The sequence below is a fragment of the Candida dubliniensis genome, chromosome R (genome assembly GCF_000026945.1).
Source record: "Candida dubliniensis CD36 chromosome R, complete sequence".
Classification (NCBI taxonomy): domain Eukaryota; kingdom Fungi; phylum Ascomycota; class Pichiomycetes; order Serinales; family Debaryomycetaceae; genus Candida; species Candida dubliniensis.
Genome location: NC_012867.1, coordinates 1,589,372 through 1,606,809, shown reverse-complemented (window position 1 = coordinate 1,606,809; position 17,438 = coordinate 1,589,372). Strand labels below are relative to the sequence as shown.

At 35.1% G+C, this 17,438-nt stretch overlaps 8 protein-coding genes across 8 annotated transcripts, besides 3 other annotated features; 4 read left to right on the top strand and 4 right to left on the bottom strand. All coding sequences in view use genetic code 12, as the record gives it.

Moving 5' to 3' along the window:
* Positions 1 to 1,894: 1,894 nt before the first annotated feature.
* On the top strand, positions 1,895 to 4,483 carry CD36_33150 (transcriptional regulatory protein, putative; the record flags this gene model as incomplete). Its single annotated transcript, XM_002422216.1, has 1 exon — positions 1,895 to 4,483. The coding sequence occupies one exon, from the start codon at positions 1,895 to 1,897 to the stop codon at positions 4,481 to 4,483; it is 2,589 nt and encodes an 862-aa protein (XP_002422261.1).
* Positions 4,484 to 5,193: 710 nt separating this feature from the next.
* Positions 5,194 to 5,853, top strand: CD36_33140 (GTP-binding protein, putative; the record flags this gene model as incomplete). The annotated part of the gene is made up of 1 exon (XM_002422215.1): positions 5,194 to 5,853. One exon carries the CDS (start codon positions 5,194 to 5,196, stop codon positions 5,851 to 5,853), a length of 660 nt encoding a protein of 219 aa, XP_002422260.1.
* A 200-nt stretch (positions 5,854 to 6,053) lies between these two features.
* On the bottom strand, positions 6,054 to 6,505 carry CD36_33130 (small nuclear ribonucleoprotein-associated protein, putative; the record flags this gene model as incomplete). The annotated part of the gene is made up of 2 exons (XM_002422214.1): positions 6,054 to 6,428; positions 6,503 to 6,505. 2 exons carry the CDS (start codon positions 6,503 to 6,505, stop codon positions 6,054 to 6,056), a joined length of 378 nt encoding a protein of 125 aa, XP_002422259.1.
* A 612-nt stretch (positions 6,506 to 7,117) lies between these two features.
* Positions 7,118 to 7,837, bottom strand: CD36_33120 (conserved hypothetical protein; the record flags this gene model as incomplete). Its single annotated transcript, XM_002422213.1, has 1 exon — positions 7,118 to 7,837. The coding sequence occupies one exon, from the start codon at positions 7,835 to 7,837 to the stop codon at positions 7,118 to 7,120; it is 720 nt and encodes a 239-aa protein (XP_002422258.1).
* A 66-nt stretch (positions 7,838 to 7,903) lies between these two features.
* Positions 7,904 to 8,058: a mobile genetic element (internal deletion).
* Positions 8,059 to 8,462: 404 nt separating this feature from the next.
* Positions 8,463 to 9,085: a mobile genetic element.
* Positions 8,873 to 9,061: a mobile genetic element.
* Positions 9,086 to 9,834: 749 nt separating the features above from the next.
* On the top strand, positions 9,835 to 11,241 carry CD36_33110 (hexokinase, putative; the record flags this gene model as incomplete). Its single annotated transcript, XM_002422212.1, has 1 exon — positions 9,835 to 11,241. One exon carries the CDS (start codon positions 9,835 to 9,837, stop codon positions 11,239 to 11,241), a length of 1,407 nt encoding a protein of 468 aa, XP_002422257.1.
* A 133-nt stretch (positions 11,242 to 11,374) lies between these two features.
* Positions 11,375 to 12,727, bottom strand: CD36_33100 (auxin efflux carrier protein, putative; the record flags this gene model as incomplete). Its single annotated transcript, XM_002422211.1, has 1 exon — positions 11,375 to 12,727. The coding sequence occupies one exon, from the start codon at positions 12,725 to 12,727 to the stop codon at positions 11,375 to 11,377; it is 1,353 nt and encodes a 450-aa protein (XP_002422256.1).
* A 1,174-nt stretch (positions 12,728 to 13,901) lies between these two features.
* CD36_33090 (nucleotide release factor, putative) lies at positions 13,902 to 14,354 on the bottom strand (the record flags this gene model as incomplete). The annotated part of the gene is made up of 1 exon (XM_002422210.1): positions 13,902 to 14,354. One exon carries the CDS (start codon positions 14,352 to 14,354, stop codon positions 13,902 to 13,904), a length of 453 nt encoding a protein of 150 aa, XP_002422255.1.
* Positions 14,355 to 15,061: 707 nt separating this feature from the next.
* On the top strand, positions 15,062 to 17,074 carry CD36_33080 (conserved hypothetical protein; the record flags this gene model as incomplete). The annotated part of the gene is made up of 1 exon (XM_002422209.1): positions 15,062 to 17,074. The coding sequence occupies one exon, from the start codon at positions 15,062 to 15,064 to the stop codon at positions 17,072 to 17,074; it is 2,013 nt and encodes a 670-aa protein (XP_002422254.1).
* Between the last annotated feature and the right edge of the window lie 364 nt (positions 17,075 to 17,438).

Genomic DNA, 17,438 nt, shown 5'->3' with positions numbered 1-17,438 from the left:
GAAGTGCTTGTTACATAAGCGCATTGGATAGGGTCAGTAGTTTGTCATGTACTATTTCAAACCAAGTTGCAGAAATTACTAAACATCAGAGACGGAAAAAAAAAAAGAAATATAAATGATTGTATTCTAACCAATCGTTTATGACTGCGTCTTTATGGTGCCAAACTTCTTAGGTTCCCCCAAATTCATCTAATTTGATTGATTACCATAAATTTTTTATTTCTAAAAATTTGTCTACAACTAATAATAGTACTAAAAATCTCTAAATGAAACAGCACGCAATTATAGTCTTGTTTAAAACTCGATAGTACCTACCAAGAAGAATAAAACATCCACATTGACACGAAATTATGCAGCTAGAAGAATTTGAAGGGGATCGTTCTTTAGGTTATTCAAAACTTTTTCACTGATATTTATCAATAACCTTATCTAGTAGCAATGTGTCTCTCATCGCTCTGTACCCCCCTCCTCCTCCCCCTTTTGGCTCTTTTTTTTTTTTTTTACTTTCTTAGTAATTCATCCATTGTCACTTTGTATTGGTTCCCAAACAATCACATTTCTATTATATCCTTGAACCTTACACTTCTTATAAGTAATCTCTTTTGTTTATTACAAAATAAAACAACCATATTCTTCAAGCGTTTGTTCTTGAACAACAAAGAGAATCTATTATTTTATTTTTAGTTCGCCTTCTATCCGTCGTTATTCTGTTACTTCCACTTTTCCTTATTTTCATATTTTCATTATTTGTATCAACAGTTTTTATTGCAAACTGGTTAAGAGCTCAAAAATTTAAGATTCACCATTGTTAGCATTTTTAACAACAATAAGACTACCACTGAAACAAAAATAATTACAACAATAACTTAAGGTGGTGTAATCACAACCTTGAATCAATTGTACTGCAATATAAAACAGCCCTTATCAGTCTGGTTTTCTTGCCGAGACTGTAAAGTTTGTAGGTTTCTGAATTAGTCACCATTTCAACAATTAAATACGGTCACCTCGCTTAAAAGGCGATAACAGATTTCACACTTTCTTGGTTAATTTTGAATTCGTTGGATTTGGTTGGGTTGGGCTAGCATATCCTAGACAATAGCCAACATTCTTGTACTAAACCAAGCTGCGAAAGATACATTGAATCACGTAATTCATTGTTGCTTGCATAAACTGTCCAAGAAAATTGGTTAGTTTAGTGACTCCTTTAGTTTTTTGTGGTTAAAACAAAAAAAAGAAAAAGAAAAAAAAAAAAAAGCAGAAAAAGAAAATTGAATTGTATTTAAAATTCTCATACCTATCACAATCACCACAACCACCATCATCATCCTATTAGTAAATAAATACTAACCTTTTTCTTTCCTTCCCCTTCTTCTGTCAATTTTCTCTAAAATAAAAACAAGAAAAAAAAATAAAAAATAAACCAGGTCTCCCCCAAAAACAAGAATAACAACAACAAGAACTAAAGGAATAATAATACCAAGGAATAAATTTCCAGAGTCTAAAACAGGGTAACAATAATAACAATAGTAATAATATTAATAATAATAATATATATATACGTTTATATGTATTATAATTTATGGATCAATTTTTGTTAGTTGAAAATCTATCAGTCACCGCGCAATCAGTTTACATTTGATCGCTTTTATTTGTCTTTTCTCCAAGCCAGGCCCCAAATTTAAGCGAAGCAAGTCATTGCCACATTTTCCATTGGAAATACAACGCTTTAAGGATAGTCTACCTTCAAACCTTGGCACATAAATTTGACTCCCTAAATTGTCCCTTTTTTCATCCCATTTAGCCGTATCATCATATACAAGAATACTTATAGACAACAACAAGTTTGTTTAAACTTTATTCTACGGATCCAAACGTTGATTGAGTAAGTTGTTATATGGGAGAGTCACCTCCATTACTAGATAGTCATTCCCAGCACCAGACATCTTTGACTCATTCTTCGACACAAAACCAGAATGAAATGTCATCTAATACATCAAGTTCTAATTCACAATTACCAAAGACTCAAAACAAGACTAGTATGGCTCAATCATCAGGGAACCCTTTAACTTTGGACGAACAAGCTATACTATCCAAACAGTTAAGTAAATCCAAAAGAAAATCTGCCGCAAAAAGTACCACGGCAAACATCGTCAACAACAATAACAACAATGACGCCCCCAAAGAGTTAGGCAAGAAATCAAAAAGGCGGAAGCATAAGAATTCTAAGTTAGGATGCGCAAATTGTAAAGAAAGGCGAGTTAAATGTTTAGAGAATTTACCTAGCTGTACCAATTGTATTAAGCATAGGGTGAAATGTGCATATTTGGATTATACAGAAGATCAATTGAATGAGTTCAAGAAGGCAAAACTTTTACAGGAACTGCAAGAACAACAACAGGAACAACAACCACATCAACTACAGGAGAGTGACTCAGAAGCAAATGACCAACAACCTTTGAAAACGAATAAAAAAGTCTTAAAACCGAAAAAGTCACGTGCGGCTACTTCATTTAGTTATGGACAAGCAAAATCAAGTTCTTCGGTTCCGTCTGTTCTGGTTGCAGGTTCTTCCACAGGTTTGACGAATGGGGAAGTGTTTCAGCAACAACGCCAACACCATTCTGTCCCCAATATTGGTACAAACTTCAATACATTGGCAGCGGCGGTGGCGTCATCGTCGTCACTGTCTTCATCGTCAGCTTCTTCTGTTATAGTTAATAATGAAGATGCTGAGCCACTGCCTGTGCCAAGAAGCAATAATGAATCCAGAGTTAATTTATTGCCTGAGGGAAACGAATTCCAAATTTTGTTTCCAGCATACCCTGACTCTGCTGATTTTCCCGCAACCAATTCTCCAAGTCGGTTTTCAACTCCATTAGAACGATCTGCTGTTTCCAATGCTTTTAATATGAAACACTCTCGTTCTCAGTCGACCAGTGGTAATTCATTACCAAATTCTTTAAATTTACCGGTTAATTTCAAATATACATCCCATCCAGCAGTCGATTATGATGCAAGATTGAAACAACTTCTTAAAACAATAGGTCCAATGATACTAAAGGGTACCCTGGGATTATCACAAATTCGAGATATATACTCCACGTGGCTCAATTCATTTATTTATAAAGCATTCACGTCTGACTTGATGTTTTATTGTTTGCTTAATTTAACGACAAATTTTTTGATTACAAATTGTTTCAGTGATTCGAATAAGCATTTACAGAACAGTGGATCACTAACACCAAATTCAAGAAGTTTGCAATTAGCCCATATCCGGACTGACTGTACGAACCGTTCACTACAATATTATGCCTACACTATAAAAGGATTAGGAATAGTTTTAAATGATGAAAATACTGATCCCGACTTGACAGGTTCAGTGAGTTATATATTAAGTTTAATGTCGGTTTATGATACACAAGCAACGTTGAATTCGATTATTTGCTTTAGAAATGGGTTATTTAGTATTTTCAAACACAATGATATTGCTTATGAAAAAATCGATCCTAATACTAAAGTATTGATCCCAACACATAAAAAATTGATGGTGAATATTGTTATGTCTATTTATTTGCCCGGATATGACTCCAACTTTTTGAAAGAATATCAACAATTATTGGTAAGATTTGGTGAGTTGATTATCCCATTGTTGCATCATCACAATTCCACTAACACAGCAGGTGGGGCACAAGAAATGGTGAGTTTTGTGGAGTCAAACTATAGCCATTTACTTAGTTTTACTAATGATTGCTTGAACCATTATATTTCTGAAATCAACAACACTTTGTCTGATATTAATTCCCAAGAAGAATTGTTGTTTCAAATGATTTATAGATGGGTGCGATTTTTCCCTGCTCGACTCATAGGCTCAAGAAAGAAAAGCGATCCATTAGAGAAAATGTTGTATTTATTCTACAAAGTGTTCAAGAAATCGTTGTTTGCTATCTTTCCTCAAGTGAAGTTCTTTTTCTTGAGAGATTTCGATAGTCCGTTAATGTTGGATGTTTTTGCTTCCGATAATGATTATGACATTTTTGTTGAAGAATTAGAACATCCAATTAACAACTGCTTACCACCTGAGTTGTATGAGCCTATCTTGAATGAATTAAAGTCGATGAGCAGTTACTTGATTCGTGTTATAACATATTTGCAACTTCGTCTTAACAAGTTGTACAAGTATTTGGTGGTTGATTCGGGCATTGATAGAATGAAACAAATCCATGGAGATATTCTTCAATGGGGGAATTCCATCACTGATATCACAAAGACAAGAAATGAATTCAAACAGTTGCTTGGATTGGAAGAAGTCTGTGTCACTTCATTTATTAATAAAGTGATAAGAGAAGAAAATTATCCAACTCGAAAAGGCAAACCGAAAACTAGCGAGACAGAACACTCACTTGCAGCTGGGGCAAACATTGTTGATTTTATGACTTTGCAACCATCTGGTTTATTAATCAATGATTTTGATCCCAGACAATAAAGGGGAGAAAGCTTAGAGTCGTGACATTTACATCTTTGGTTGGCTTGAACTTGGGTTGGTTTAGTTTAGTTTAGTTTAATTCGGTATTGTATTACGTTATATTATGTTATGTCCACACTATCCTGGGCAAGTGCATACATGTCTGCCTATATTTTTGTTTTTGTGTGTTTGGATACATTTTAGTTTATTATAGACATTAAATTTTATATGTTGTAAAATATTTTCAATATATGTAACATGTATTTGTATATGGTACTTTAGGAATGTGGAATGTACTACAACGATAATATGGATGTGTGTGTGTGTGTGTGGCTGATTAAATCTATCGGAGGTACACGACAAAATGTGTCGTACAATGAATTTTAATTCTCAATGAAAACTTTTTCTTTTTTTTTTTTTTTTTACCTTCTCTATATTTATATTACTTTGGATAAAATAGCCATATCGTACACGTACACCACCTTTCTCTAACACACACCAACCTTACACCAGAGAGAGAGAAAAAAAAAAAAATTCAAACTTCAACGATTTACAGAAACCAGATCAGAACCATTTAATTCCAAAATCTGAAAGCAGGGGAAGGAAAACTACATTAAGAAAAAGAGAGATAACTCAAAATTCAGATTTAATTAATACCTAATAAGTGAAACATTTCTTTTCTCAAAAAATAAAAGAGATACAATACAACACAAACTAATTTGACAATTATAATGGCCGATAACAGCGACGATTATTCCTACGATTACGAATATTTATATAAAATAGTGTTGATTGGGGATTCAGGGGTTGGTAAATCTAACTTGTTATCACGTTTCACTCGTGACGAGTTCAATTTGGAGAGCAGATCAACTATTGGTGTTGAGTTTGCTACCAGAACATTAGAAATTGATGGTAAACGAGTTAAAGCACAGATTTGGGACACTGCTGGTCAAGAAAGATATAGAGCCATTACTAGTGCGTATTATAGAGGAGCTGTTGGGGCTTTGATTGTGTATGACATTGCAAAAACAGAAAGTTACGAAAGTGTTAGCCGTTGGTTGAAAGAATTGAAAGAACATGCTGATGCGAATATTATAATTGAATTAGTTGGTAATAAATCTGATTTGGATCATTTAAGAGCAGTTCCAACTGAAGAAGCTAAAAATTTTGCCATGGAAAACAATTTACTATTCACCGAGGCAAGTGCTTTGAGTAGTGATAATGTTGATTTGAGTTTCCATCAATTATTGAAGAATATCTACGAAATGATTTCAAAGCATCAATTAGAAAACAATGATTCCAAGCAAACCAACACTGCTGGTGGACCAACTATTTCATTAACTCCTGCACCTCAAGAAAAGAAGAATAAGAATAACGGTGGTTGTTGTTAAGAAATGGAGAGGACAATAAAAATAGCAAAACCAATAATAAAAAAAAAGAACACTAGTGTAGAAGACGGACAACGTGAGGGAGATAAATAAACATCCAAAACAAATCATTGAATCCTTCCCGCTCCACTGTGGCTACAGTTCTAGTTATATTTATACTTATAGCACTGGCAAATGCTGTATACATAATATGTTCAATATATTCACGCAATGATTTTTTTCATTCTACTTACTGGTTTTTTGATTGGTCGATCTAATCTACTCTTGACATCAGTGAGTGGAGCATTGCTTTCTATAGTGAAACTGACAACTTGATCGCCTCGTAAGATAATCAATCCTAAATTTCTCTTCTCGTACACTGGTTCAACGTTGGGTGTGTGTTTCTTTAATTGACTATATGATTTCTTGGTAATTCTTGACTCTTCAGTATCAGACAACACCAAATTCATATGTTTATCAAACGACAATAAAGTACCCAAATAAGTTCTATTATCTATTGTTATTATTTTAATACGGAAATTTATCAAATCTGACATTTTGGTTTTTTTATTTATCGATAGTTTGGTTGACGAAGAAGACTAAAGAAATTTGTGGCAATGCCATGTTAGTAACTAATTTGATATAAAGCAAAATTAACAGGTGAAGTACATACCATGATGGTGAGTTGTGAATATTATTATACTCTTGTGCTGTTATTGATAACGCTGTGTGTGTGTTATTTCAGTACTGTTAACGATTGTTTCTGGCCTCTGCTCTGTTTATTCTGCTAAGTTTTTTTTTTCTTTCTGTCTCTCTTACACAATTCGACTTATAAATCATACACAGGTACACGACAACAAGCATACAATAGGAATCTTTATAAATCCCCAAATTCATGATTGTATCAGCACGCCAAGCACTGAATATTCTATTCAAAATGTCTAAGATACTTGTAAGATGATCAAATTACTCAAATCAAAGGTATCTTCATTTGTGATCATGAATTTACACCATGAGTTAATTTGAGAGGATTTGCGCTACCAATAAAGCAAACATATTAAAGATTGACTTTACATTTCTTTAAAACAGTACTGACTATGTTACAATACAATCACAATATCATCGATGGTGTAGAGGTGAAAGTATCTTTCTGGGAAGCATATATGGATAGATAGATAAATACAAAAATTATATTTGAAACTATACTTGGTAGAGAAACCATAAAGCCAGTTGCTAAACAATATGTGAATGCAATACTAGCATATGTTGATTACATAGAAACCACATGCTATTGGCTCTGCGTGTGTGCTGGTGGAACCACGTTATTTTCATATGCGTCGACCTTCTTCTCTTCTTCGGCATTATGGTATGGTGGATTTGAATGATTCTCATCGTGTTTTGTGTTGGTATTTTGTGAAGACTTTGGTAAACTCTCTTCTGGAATGTTAGTGACCAGTTGAGGATGTTGTGCAGGAGTACTGGTATTCTCAGGAGCAGGAGGATAATTAACATTGATGACATTGACAGGTTGGTTCTGCTGAGCTGGTTGTGGTGGTTGTGGTGGTTGTGGTGGCGGTGGTTGCGGTGGTTGATGACGGTTTCTTGAAACCCCACGGCAACATATTAATATCATTGGAATGCGCCACATACTTCTAAACCCACCCAAGCCCCATCTACTTCTTCTCGGTTGTTGATTAACGTTGACAGTTTTGTTGACAGTTTTGTTGACAGTCTTTTTCTTATATTGATTAGATGAAGTGGTTGGCTTATAATTCTGACTCTTTTGTCTAACTGATTGTCCATATTGGTTTGAACGTGGAGTTTGAGAATATTTTTGTTTGTATTTTGGAATCCCTTGCTGTTGTTGCTGCTGCTGCTGCTGCTGTGGTTTTGGGTAGGTCTGTTTGCTGTATCCACCACTACTTGACTGGCTTCTCCCATACGACAAAGATGAGCCATACCTGTTCCCACTCCTGTATCTACCATAACCTCTTGATCTTCCGTACATTTTTTTGAACTTTTCTGATTGGTTCAGATAAGGGTGAAAATCAAACAAAGATCGAATTAATAATGTTGAAGTTCCTTCTGAGTATTCTATAAAAATATATAAAAGTGTAAAAAAAGGGGCAAGTATGTGTTTTTATAGATAGAAGTATGTCGATAACTTTGCAACCAATTGTTAACACATTTTAGGTGTGAGTGTTTATGACGAAGTATGCAGAATCGTCAAATATTACACACTCTGCTAATATTACAGCGAATACAAGATTATTATATCGTCATAGTGTAATCCAAGAACGAGCAAATATTATAATGATACGTGTAAGAAAATGAGGACACGTATAAAAGTGTGTTAAAAGTGTGTTAATAGTTATATGTGTGTTTAATTATCTATTGAAGAGTAAAGATACACATGTAATTTACGCATGTAAAGTGTGCTAGAAAGAGGAAGGTGGATTATAGATAAAGTTGAAATCTCCTTTAGAGACTGGCCACTAATGAAGAGAGATATAAACTATCAATTACATATATAATATCAACCATATTTTATATATTAATTCAATTAGGTTTATCACTCCTGTTAATCAATTATGTCTACCGCTGCTGCTTCCACCGATAGAAATAACCATTTACAGATTAGATCAAGTGTGACATCAAGATAATCAATCAACATCTTACAAATGATGCATATTGGCTACAAGTAATTATCTACGACATTTTAGGGTAACTGAAATTCATGTGGTGTATTAGGAATTGCCGTACACACATCTGTTCTATTTTGCACATAATCTAAATTATTTCAGAAGAATTATCAAGAAAAAATATTATATTATATTATATTATATTATAGGTTTAATTAGAGAAATACAAGTATTATATACTTGAATTCATTTTAAGTGAATATCACCACTGATAAAAGAAGTTAATTATGTAGCCATTCATAAATAACGGGGTTAACCCGAGTTAGAAGAATTGAATACTAATGGAAATCCAATATAAAATTACTATTTTATAAATTATCTCAAGTTAACTGCTGAACTGATGTAACGATCAAACTATGTTAATAGCTTGTATTTTCTCTAGTTAAGTATATAGACCTATATCGTAGTTGACGGCAAGGTGCTTCAGGGGAAATATATATAATTGTCCAACTCTAGTGGTATGATGATACTCGGTTGTCCCGTAACCAAGAGGCCTGAGCTAGGGTTGTTGTTATCCTTACTACCTCATAACTGAGAATTGCTACGTCAAGATATCGATGACATTATTTGTCCCAAATGAAAACGTGAAGAAAAAGCACAAGACATCCAGTTGCATCAACTAGAATTAACATGCAGAGTCTTTAGAATTCACTGTTTATTAACAACTCTGGAAGAGGTTGGTTGAATAGATGAGAGCATTCGGTCACGTGCAGCTTTGTACTAGTTACAAGAAATGGGTGCGAAAACAACACCAACAGTATTCTATGGAATGAGAACTGCGTTACCGGAAAAACCAATAATGGCCGCTCGTCTACTCAATGCATAAGTTTAGCTTATTATGCTTAAATATATGCAGTTTCAATTTTCCATCTGGAAACGTCGGAAACCATCAAACAAATCTGAGATGATTTTGCTTGTCAATCACTAATTCAACGATTTGGTGGACAACGAATTTTGTGTTATTTTCTTGCGGGGCTTTTTCTTCTGTCCGGATTTCGAACAATTGATTTTTTTGGGGGAGGAAAAAATGGGGTGAAATGGGGCGCGAGTAATTTTAATGTACAAATAATTTTTCTGGGGGGTGGGAACGAGGCAGCAATCTTCCAGATTTTCCGAGATTTTTTCCCCGTTATTCTCCTACCAATTGTCGTCGTCGTCGTCGTCTCGTGGTGTGAGTCGGAACCCCTTGCTTTTTATATATTTCGTGTCCATTATCTTTCTTTTTTTTTTTTAGATCGTTTTTCCAAAACTTCTTTCATTGTTGTTCATTTAAGTTAAACTTTAAACTCTATATTTCTCAATCATGTCACTTTCACCCAAATTAGAAGAAACTGTCAGCTCAATTGAAAAGGCATTTGATATCAAAGATGATTTTTTAGTCAAAGCAACTGAATACTTCATTGAATCAATGAATGTTGGTTTGGAATCACCAAAACCATCAAAAGATGTCATGCCTATGATTCCAACATATGTCACCTCAATTCCCACTGGGAAAGAAGTGGGGTTGTATTTGGCAGCCGATTTAGGTGGGACTAATTTCAGAGTCTGTTCAATTGACTTGAAAGGTGACCACACATTTACCATGAAGCAAAGCAAGTATCGACTCCCAGTGGATTTGATGAAAGCAGAAAAGTCCGATGATTTATTTTCCTTTTTGGCAAAGAAAGTCCAATCTTTCTTATTGGAACACCATTCGGAAGCATGTTCTGCGAAAAATGCTGAGCCACTCAAGTTGGGGTTCACTTTCTCTTTCCCTGTTAACCAAACAGCATTGGACCGTGGTACATTAATCAGATGGACCAAAGGTTTTGACATCCCTGATGCGGTTGACCGTGACGTGGTTGAGTTGTTGCAAGCAAATTTGACTGTCTTGGAGGTCAATGTCAAAGTTGTTGCTATCGCAAACGACACGGTTGGAACTTTGCTTACTGCTGCTTACTCCAATGACCCAGAAAAGACAAACAGAAACACAATCATTGGGTGTATTTTTGGTACAGGAACTAATGGTGCCTATTTCGAGTCAAAAATTCCCAAGTTGGCCAGCTCCAAAGGTATGGTCATCAACACAGAATGGGGATCATTCGACAATGGCTTGAAGATCTTGCCATGTACTGAGTTTGATAAAATTGTCGATTCTGAAACTGCTAACCCAGGCTATCACTTGTTTGAAAAAAGAATCAGTGGGATGTTTTTAGGAGAAATTTTGAGAGTTGTCTTGATTAATTTGTTTGAAAAGGGCTTGATTTTCCAGGAGTTGTACAAGGCAAGAGGCGGGTCCTTGCCACACAGAATTCAAGAGCCATGGTTATTGGATGCTGAAGTGTTGTCTTATCTCCAGATTGATGACTCCACCGATTTGAGGATGTCGGGTCTTATTCTTCAAAACGTTCTCAGATTGGAAACCAACAAAGAGGAACGTGTGGTTATTCAACGTTTGACAAGAGCGATTTCCAAGAGAGCAGCACATTTGTCGGCTATTCCAATTGCTGCTATAGCCAAAAAAGTGAAAGACCAATATAAAGACGACGATAGAGACTTTGAGGTTGGTTGTGACGGTTCTGTGGTCGAATTCTACCCTGGATTCAGACAGGCTGTGTTAGAGTCGGTTGAAAAAATCAATCCTTTGAAGGGTACTAATAAAAAGATCTATTTGAAGATTGCCAAAGATGGGTCAGGTGTCGGTGCAGCATTGTGTGCCAGTACCGCATAAATCATTTTCTAGTTTTAAATATTTCTACAATTGTTGACCAAGTAGTTTTAAACACATAAATATATATATGCGAATAACTATATCCTAATCTTATGTGTATATTGTGATATTCCCTTAGCATAGCCTACATGCTCTATTGCTTTGCCCACTCTAAAACTTTTAAGGAGCAAACAACGATCGATATCGTGGTTGGAACTACCAACACAACGTACCCCCAAAATAGAACCCCGCTCATCTCTTTCTGGTAAACGTTGTTGAGCTGGGTGATTTGCGACAACTGTATAGCTGGAGGACTAACTGTCAATATGAACGCAACGATTAAGAAAATCGGGTCATCCAAAATTGATGCCTTGATGTACTTGACACACATGGCTATTATTGGCAACAACACGACACTGGGCAAGATCATTCTCGATAATAATGACCCAAATAGTATTCTGTTGTAGTGCTTTGATGGTGGTGGGATGTCGTTTGAGGGATACAAGTTTGACCCCAAGACTATTAAGATTAGTGGGATGGAAACACCCCCTAAAGTGGTGACCGCTTTGGTGAATGTGTTGTAAACGATGGAGTTTTGTTCGCTGTCAAAAATCCAATTCTTCAAATATGGGATTGATGCAACTATAATGGATACCAACATGGCATAAAGTGGCGGGTTCATAAATGACAAAAACTGTTTAACCCCAGGGAGCTGGCAAATAAATGCTGTAAATGGTTTGCTATTGTTGTCTTCGTCTTCTGACAACGAAATTTCCCTTGTTGTTTCTGTCTGTTGTTCTAGCTCTTCGTCTTCGTCTTGTTGATTCGAATCCATGTACAAAAACTGCTCATCCTCACCTTCAATCAAACGACAATTTTCGTGCAAGACAATCTTGCCATGTTTAGTGTAATATGTGTTCAACTCTAACTGCGAACGCTTTCTTAACAATGTGTTGAACCCCCAGGACCAACGCAATACCTGTCCCAATTGCTGGAAAATTAACAAGTACAATATCCCTCTACCAGCGACTTTATCGGTGTTGTCGTCTTCCAAGTCGTCCCACAACAAGTCAGGAAGGGTGTAGCTCAATGTTAAAACTAAACTCACCGGTAACGAGTTTGAATTACCAAAGACTGCCATAGCAGTGACAAAATCTGTCTCAGGAATGTTCAAGCTCAAAGCCCTGCTAACTATTCGGGAGCTCCAATAAGACACTCCTGTGGATACAGCGTAAAAAATCGGTATGATAATGATTTCGATTAACTTACTAAACGACAAGTTGGGTGCAAGCTTGGTAAATATTAAACACGGGGTGAACAAATCAACATTCAAAGATGATAAAGTTTTCTGTCCCTGAGTGGTCAATAGACCGGTTTTGGCAGCAACGAACCCAGCACAACATATTATAACAACCTCTAGTACGGCTTCAAAAGTCAAAAATGATATGTCAAAATAAGAAAGTGACGACGGATTGGTAGAAACTAAAGCTGATAGACTATATCCCATTTCAGACACACTGATGATGAAAATAACGACGATTTGTTGTAAATGGGGTTAGCTTTAACGGTATATATAAAGAAAAAGGAGTCGGAGATGATTACGAAAACTGAATTGTTAAATTGTGGCTTATATATAGAAATCCGAAGAAGGCGAAAAAAAAACAAAGAAGAAAAATGATAGAAGAATATAAACCAAGTGACAGCAATTTTCCGCAACACCACAAAACTAAGTTTATCACGTATTTTATGCGACTAATCAGTATGTACTAAGGCTGTGTTGGTGTGTATACGTTTGGAGAACCAAAGAGAGAGAGGGGATTGTAGAACATACAAGAAGATAAAGAAATAGCTTCTCATGTTTGGTTGTAAATCAGATCGTGTTTTCCATTATTGTGTTATTTAATCTAGAAGGATTTTAGATTGATTAGTTCTTTTTTTTTAATGCAAGTTGATAAGAGAATTAATTACAAAATGAGCTGAGATAAACGACATCATTTGATGTAAAAAAACGTGATCACCATAGACAAACAGACTGCCTCCTTGTTGGATTGAACTGTGGTAGGTAAGGTTTGACAATTACATATACTTGTAATTCGAAACAAACAAACAAAAAAAAATAAACAACGTTATTGTGGATGTAATTCTAACAATATCTTTCAAACAAGGTTAAGAATACACCAAGGTTCCAAATACTTGTTCTTTGTTCAACTCAATTAAAATAAGAAATTCTTGAACTTTAACTGAAGGAGGTGGAGAAGAATTGTTTTCATCGTTTCACGTAAAAAGCAAGTAAAATAACAAAAAAAAAAGAAATAAATTAAGGGGGGAGGCACGTGTGCCAAAGAAGAGATCAAATTCTAAAAAATTCTTGGTACTATATAATTATTATTATTATCGCGATGTCCCATTCGATTTGAATTTTTTAGCGGAGGGAAATCTGTCTTTGCGATAGTTATCCAAACCATATTGCACGGTACCGACTAATCCCCACACAAAAAGACAACAAACATTGAAACTAACTTTAGTCCAAGAATTCTTTCTCAAGTATTTTGATAGTGGTGCTACGAAAGTTTAAATTATTTTGAAGTAGAATTGTAGGCATGGTCTACAATACACAACATAAACTAGAGGCAAGAGTGATCTTATTTATTATTATTTCTATATATTTCTATGCTTCTTTCTCAGTATTCATAAGCAACACTGTCACGACTTAGGAAATAAACTAGATTTTTATGATCTGTCTCTTCTCCGTTGGGTATCCCAGCAAACCCTAATGGACCTCGATCACATTCACTACAGACAATCAATCTTTCAATATGTATTGTCGACTCGTTATCATGGCTAATTATTGGGTCCTGAGATATCTCACTGGATGGTCTACTGACCCCTATGTTATCAAAATCCCAGACATCGTTTATCTGATAAAAATCAATTGTTTTATTGGACAATTCTGGTGAGTTATGAGGTACGGCCTTTATGGCATTGGGGGCATTGTGTATTTGCAAATGAATCAATTTGTTGGAATAAGTAATTATTCTAGTATTACATTCTTTAAAGGGACACCTTAAAATGACAGGTTTATTCTCTGATAATAGCTTTTCAATATCGAGATGTTCGATTGTTGTTGATGCCATGGAGTTTTCTGATACGAAAATAAAGAAGACATATTGAGCTTTATTTTTTTTATTCAGTTTTTCATGTTATTGGCGCGCAAGGATCAATTCTAGATCATTTTTATTTTTTGCTGGCTAATTCAACCATTGTACTATAAATGTCTTAATCAAGGGTCAAAAACCTCAAACCTCTTTTTATAAAATTACCATAGTTAACAGTTCTACTGCTTGCATTTTTGGAAGAACATTCATTATTATTTAGGGAATTTCACCCCCAAAATAGCCCCCTACCCCTCAGAATAAAGAAGTCACGACAAATTGAAATTTCATTATGCGGGCCTTGCAACGTATTTAATTATATGTGCTGGTAGCATATTATTTTTCCTGTTTAGGAAATATGTAAACAAACGGAAAAAGTTGATTGACCGAGTAACATACCCTCATCAAAGACGAATTACTTGAAAGCGTAAAGAAAGACATCATCATTATCAACAACCTCGTCTTTATCGTTGTTTTCATCTACATTTTGATCACTGTTTTAAATTCAAATATAATACACACAGCTTTTATTTGACGATCACAAGATTCTTTTTTTGTTTTTACATATTTTTCAGGTTTCACAATTGCTTTGTTTTTACCTTTTTATTTACTTTTGACGAAATACTTTAATCCTTTCCTATTATCATCAGTAATATAATCATTTTAATAAAGAAAAAAGTGCGTTTGTCATGGTGACGCTGGTTAACAAGAATTGGAAGTCACTTTATTCCTACAAAACTGGCAAAATATATTTACATTTAAAAAACAATGAGTTGGTATCTTTAGACTTTTCAGTTACCAATAAGAATATTACAAATTATTCCAATAATCAACAAATAAATGCACTCACTGCTCCTCCACCTAATTCGACTTTATTTTTAATGGAAGATGAGTTGTACGCTTTGATTGCCGTTTCTTCAGGTAACAAAGACTTGTGTGGGAATGGGCAACTTTCAATTATAAAGTATAAGGATGACAATACCTGGGCATCAGAGTCAGATATTAAATTAAACTTTGATGACATCATAGATGCATCTTTCTATCAGTATCAAACAGTGTTGACTAGTTCCAACAGTAATCATACTATCTACATCTATGGTGGTGAATGCAGTGAATCTAAATACATTTCAAATCGGTTATTATCATTAAATATTAATACGGGGAAAGTCAGTAACATATCCACTTCCACCAAACCACAACCATTCTACGGTGCTAGTAACATATTGGCACCCAATCCTCAGGAACAACTAATAATAGGAGGGAAGCTGAATCAAGGGTGGTTAAACATGTATCAATTGGCTACATGGAACTTCAATTCTGGTTGGTCATTTCAAGAAGTTGAGCGTAATTCTGGAAATTCTGGATCGTCAGTGGTAAACTCGAGAACTTTCCCACTTTTGTTGCCAGTCTTTGACCCGGTGTTAAATGAGTCATTGATTGATGATACGCTCACCATTAAACAGGTATTGATGATTGGAGGTGAAATGGATAATAAACAAGCTGAACCTACTTTTGCCAAGTTGTCAATGACTACAAATGCTTGGATATGGAATACTACAGACACTAAATACAATTTACCAGAAGATGAAATTTTGGGAGCAGCAACCATTTTCAATACATTATTGGTGATAAACTCAACTGATTCCAACAACAAAAGAGATAACAGCTACCACATAAACTTATATGATGCTGATAGTTTTAAGCCAGTGGAAACATTGAAAGAAAACACCGCCAATATCCTAAAGGGGCCAAACTCCAGATCGTCACACCAGAACACTACTGTAAAAATTGTTCTTGGAACGGTTTTACCCATTCTATCATTGGCAATAATAGCAGGTCTTTTCATTCTTTTCTTTCTCAGAAGAAATAATAAACGCAAGTTGGAATTGCAGCAACAACAATATAATGAAATTGATTATAAATATGGATACTTGAATCCTCCACCGTCAACATTAAAACCATTTTATCACCATGACAATGATTCAAATTCTACTTTGAGTGGTGCATCAATAGATTCATGGATGAAAAAAAGGCAAGATTATGACAAACGGCGTTTACGGAACAGTTATCTTGCATCCAATGATACTTTGAATATGGTGGATGATGAAGATTCTAACAGTAATAGTAGCAGTCATTATGATGATTATAGCAGAATTCATGGTGAGAATAGGGAAGAAGAAAAAGACTTGGGTGAAGGGAAAAATCCTCATTTGGTTTTATCTAAACCTAGTAGACCTAGACTTCACCCGAAAAAGGCGTTTTCTTTTACCAAAAGTCCTCCACAAACCCCAGTTGGGAAAATAAAAAGACTACAGTCTACGCGATTGACTAGCTCAGAGCATTTAATTCCTGGTAACCACAAAAATGAGTTAGAGTCTGATGTTGAGGGAAATTATGAACACAACGGCATTGTTGATTCGGAAGCAACATCTTTGGATGATAGAATGGATGTTCAAGTGTTGGTAAGCAGTAAGCGAAGATCAATATTGAGAGTAGTGAACCCAGATGCACAGTCGGTGCATGATAATTGTTTAGATCGGTCTGACGTAATCAGAGAAGACTGTGATAGTGATGAAGCGTTCAGTCAAGTGCTCGACAGCCATTTTGAAAGAATAATGAATGAATCTGATACTGAAGAAAATGAATGCAGTAACAAATTACTAAGGCAAAGAGTAATATCTGGTCAAAGCGAACACAACTAGAGCAAAAGCACATCCTTTTGTTTGTTCCCATTCCTCTATATATGTTTTGATAGATTCTTTTCCTTCTTTTTTTTTGTATAAATGTACAAGTAACAAATATTATTCCCGATATTAGCCTTGTTTATTTTCCACGTATTTTAGTGTATCTACCCAATCCCTTCTAACCATGTGCTTGCGGGGGGGGGGGTATTCTGATTCAAATTAAATACCGATTAAGTTCCAAGCTTGTTTATTCGAGACATTAAAACAAAGGGAGGAAACTACTACTACTACTTTCCTTTTTTTGTGTATATTGTAAGAATTCTGGCACGTCAGGTGATTTTGGAGTATCAACTGTTACTGGTTTATCATTCAGCCAATTATA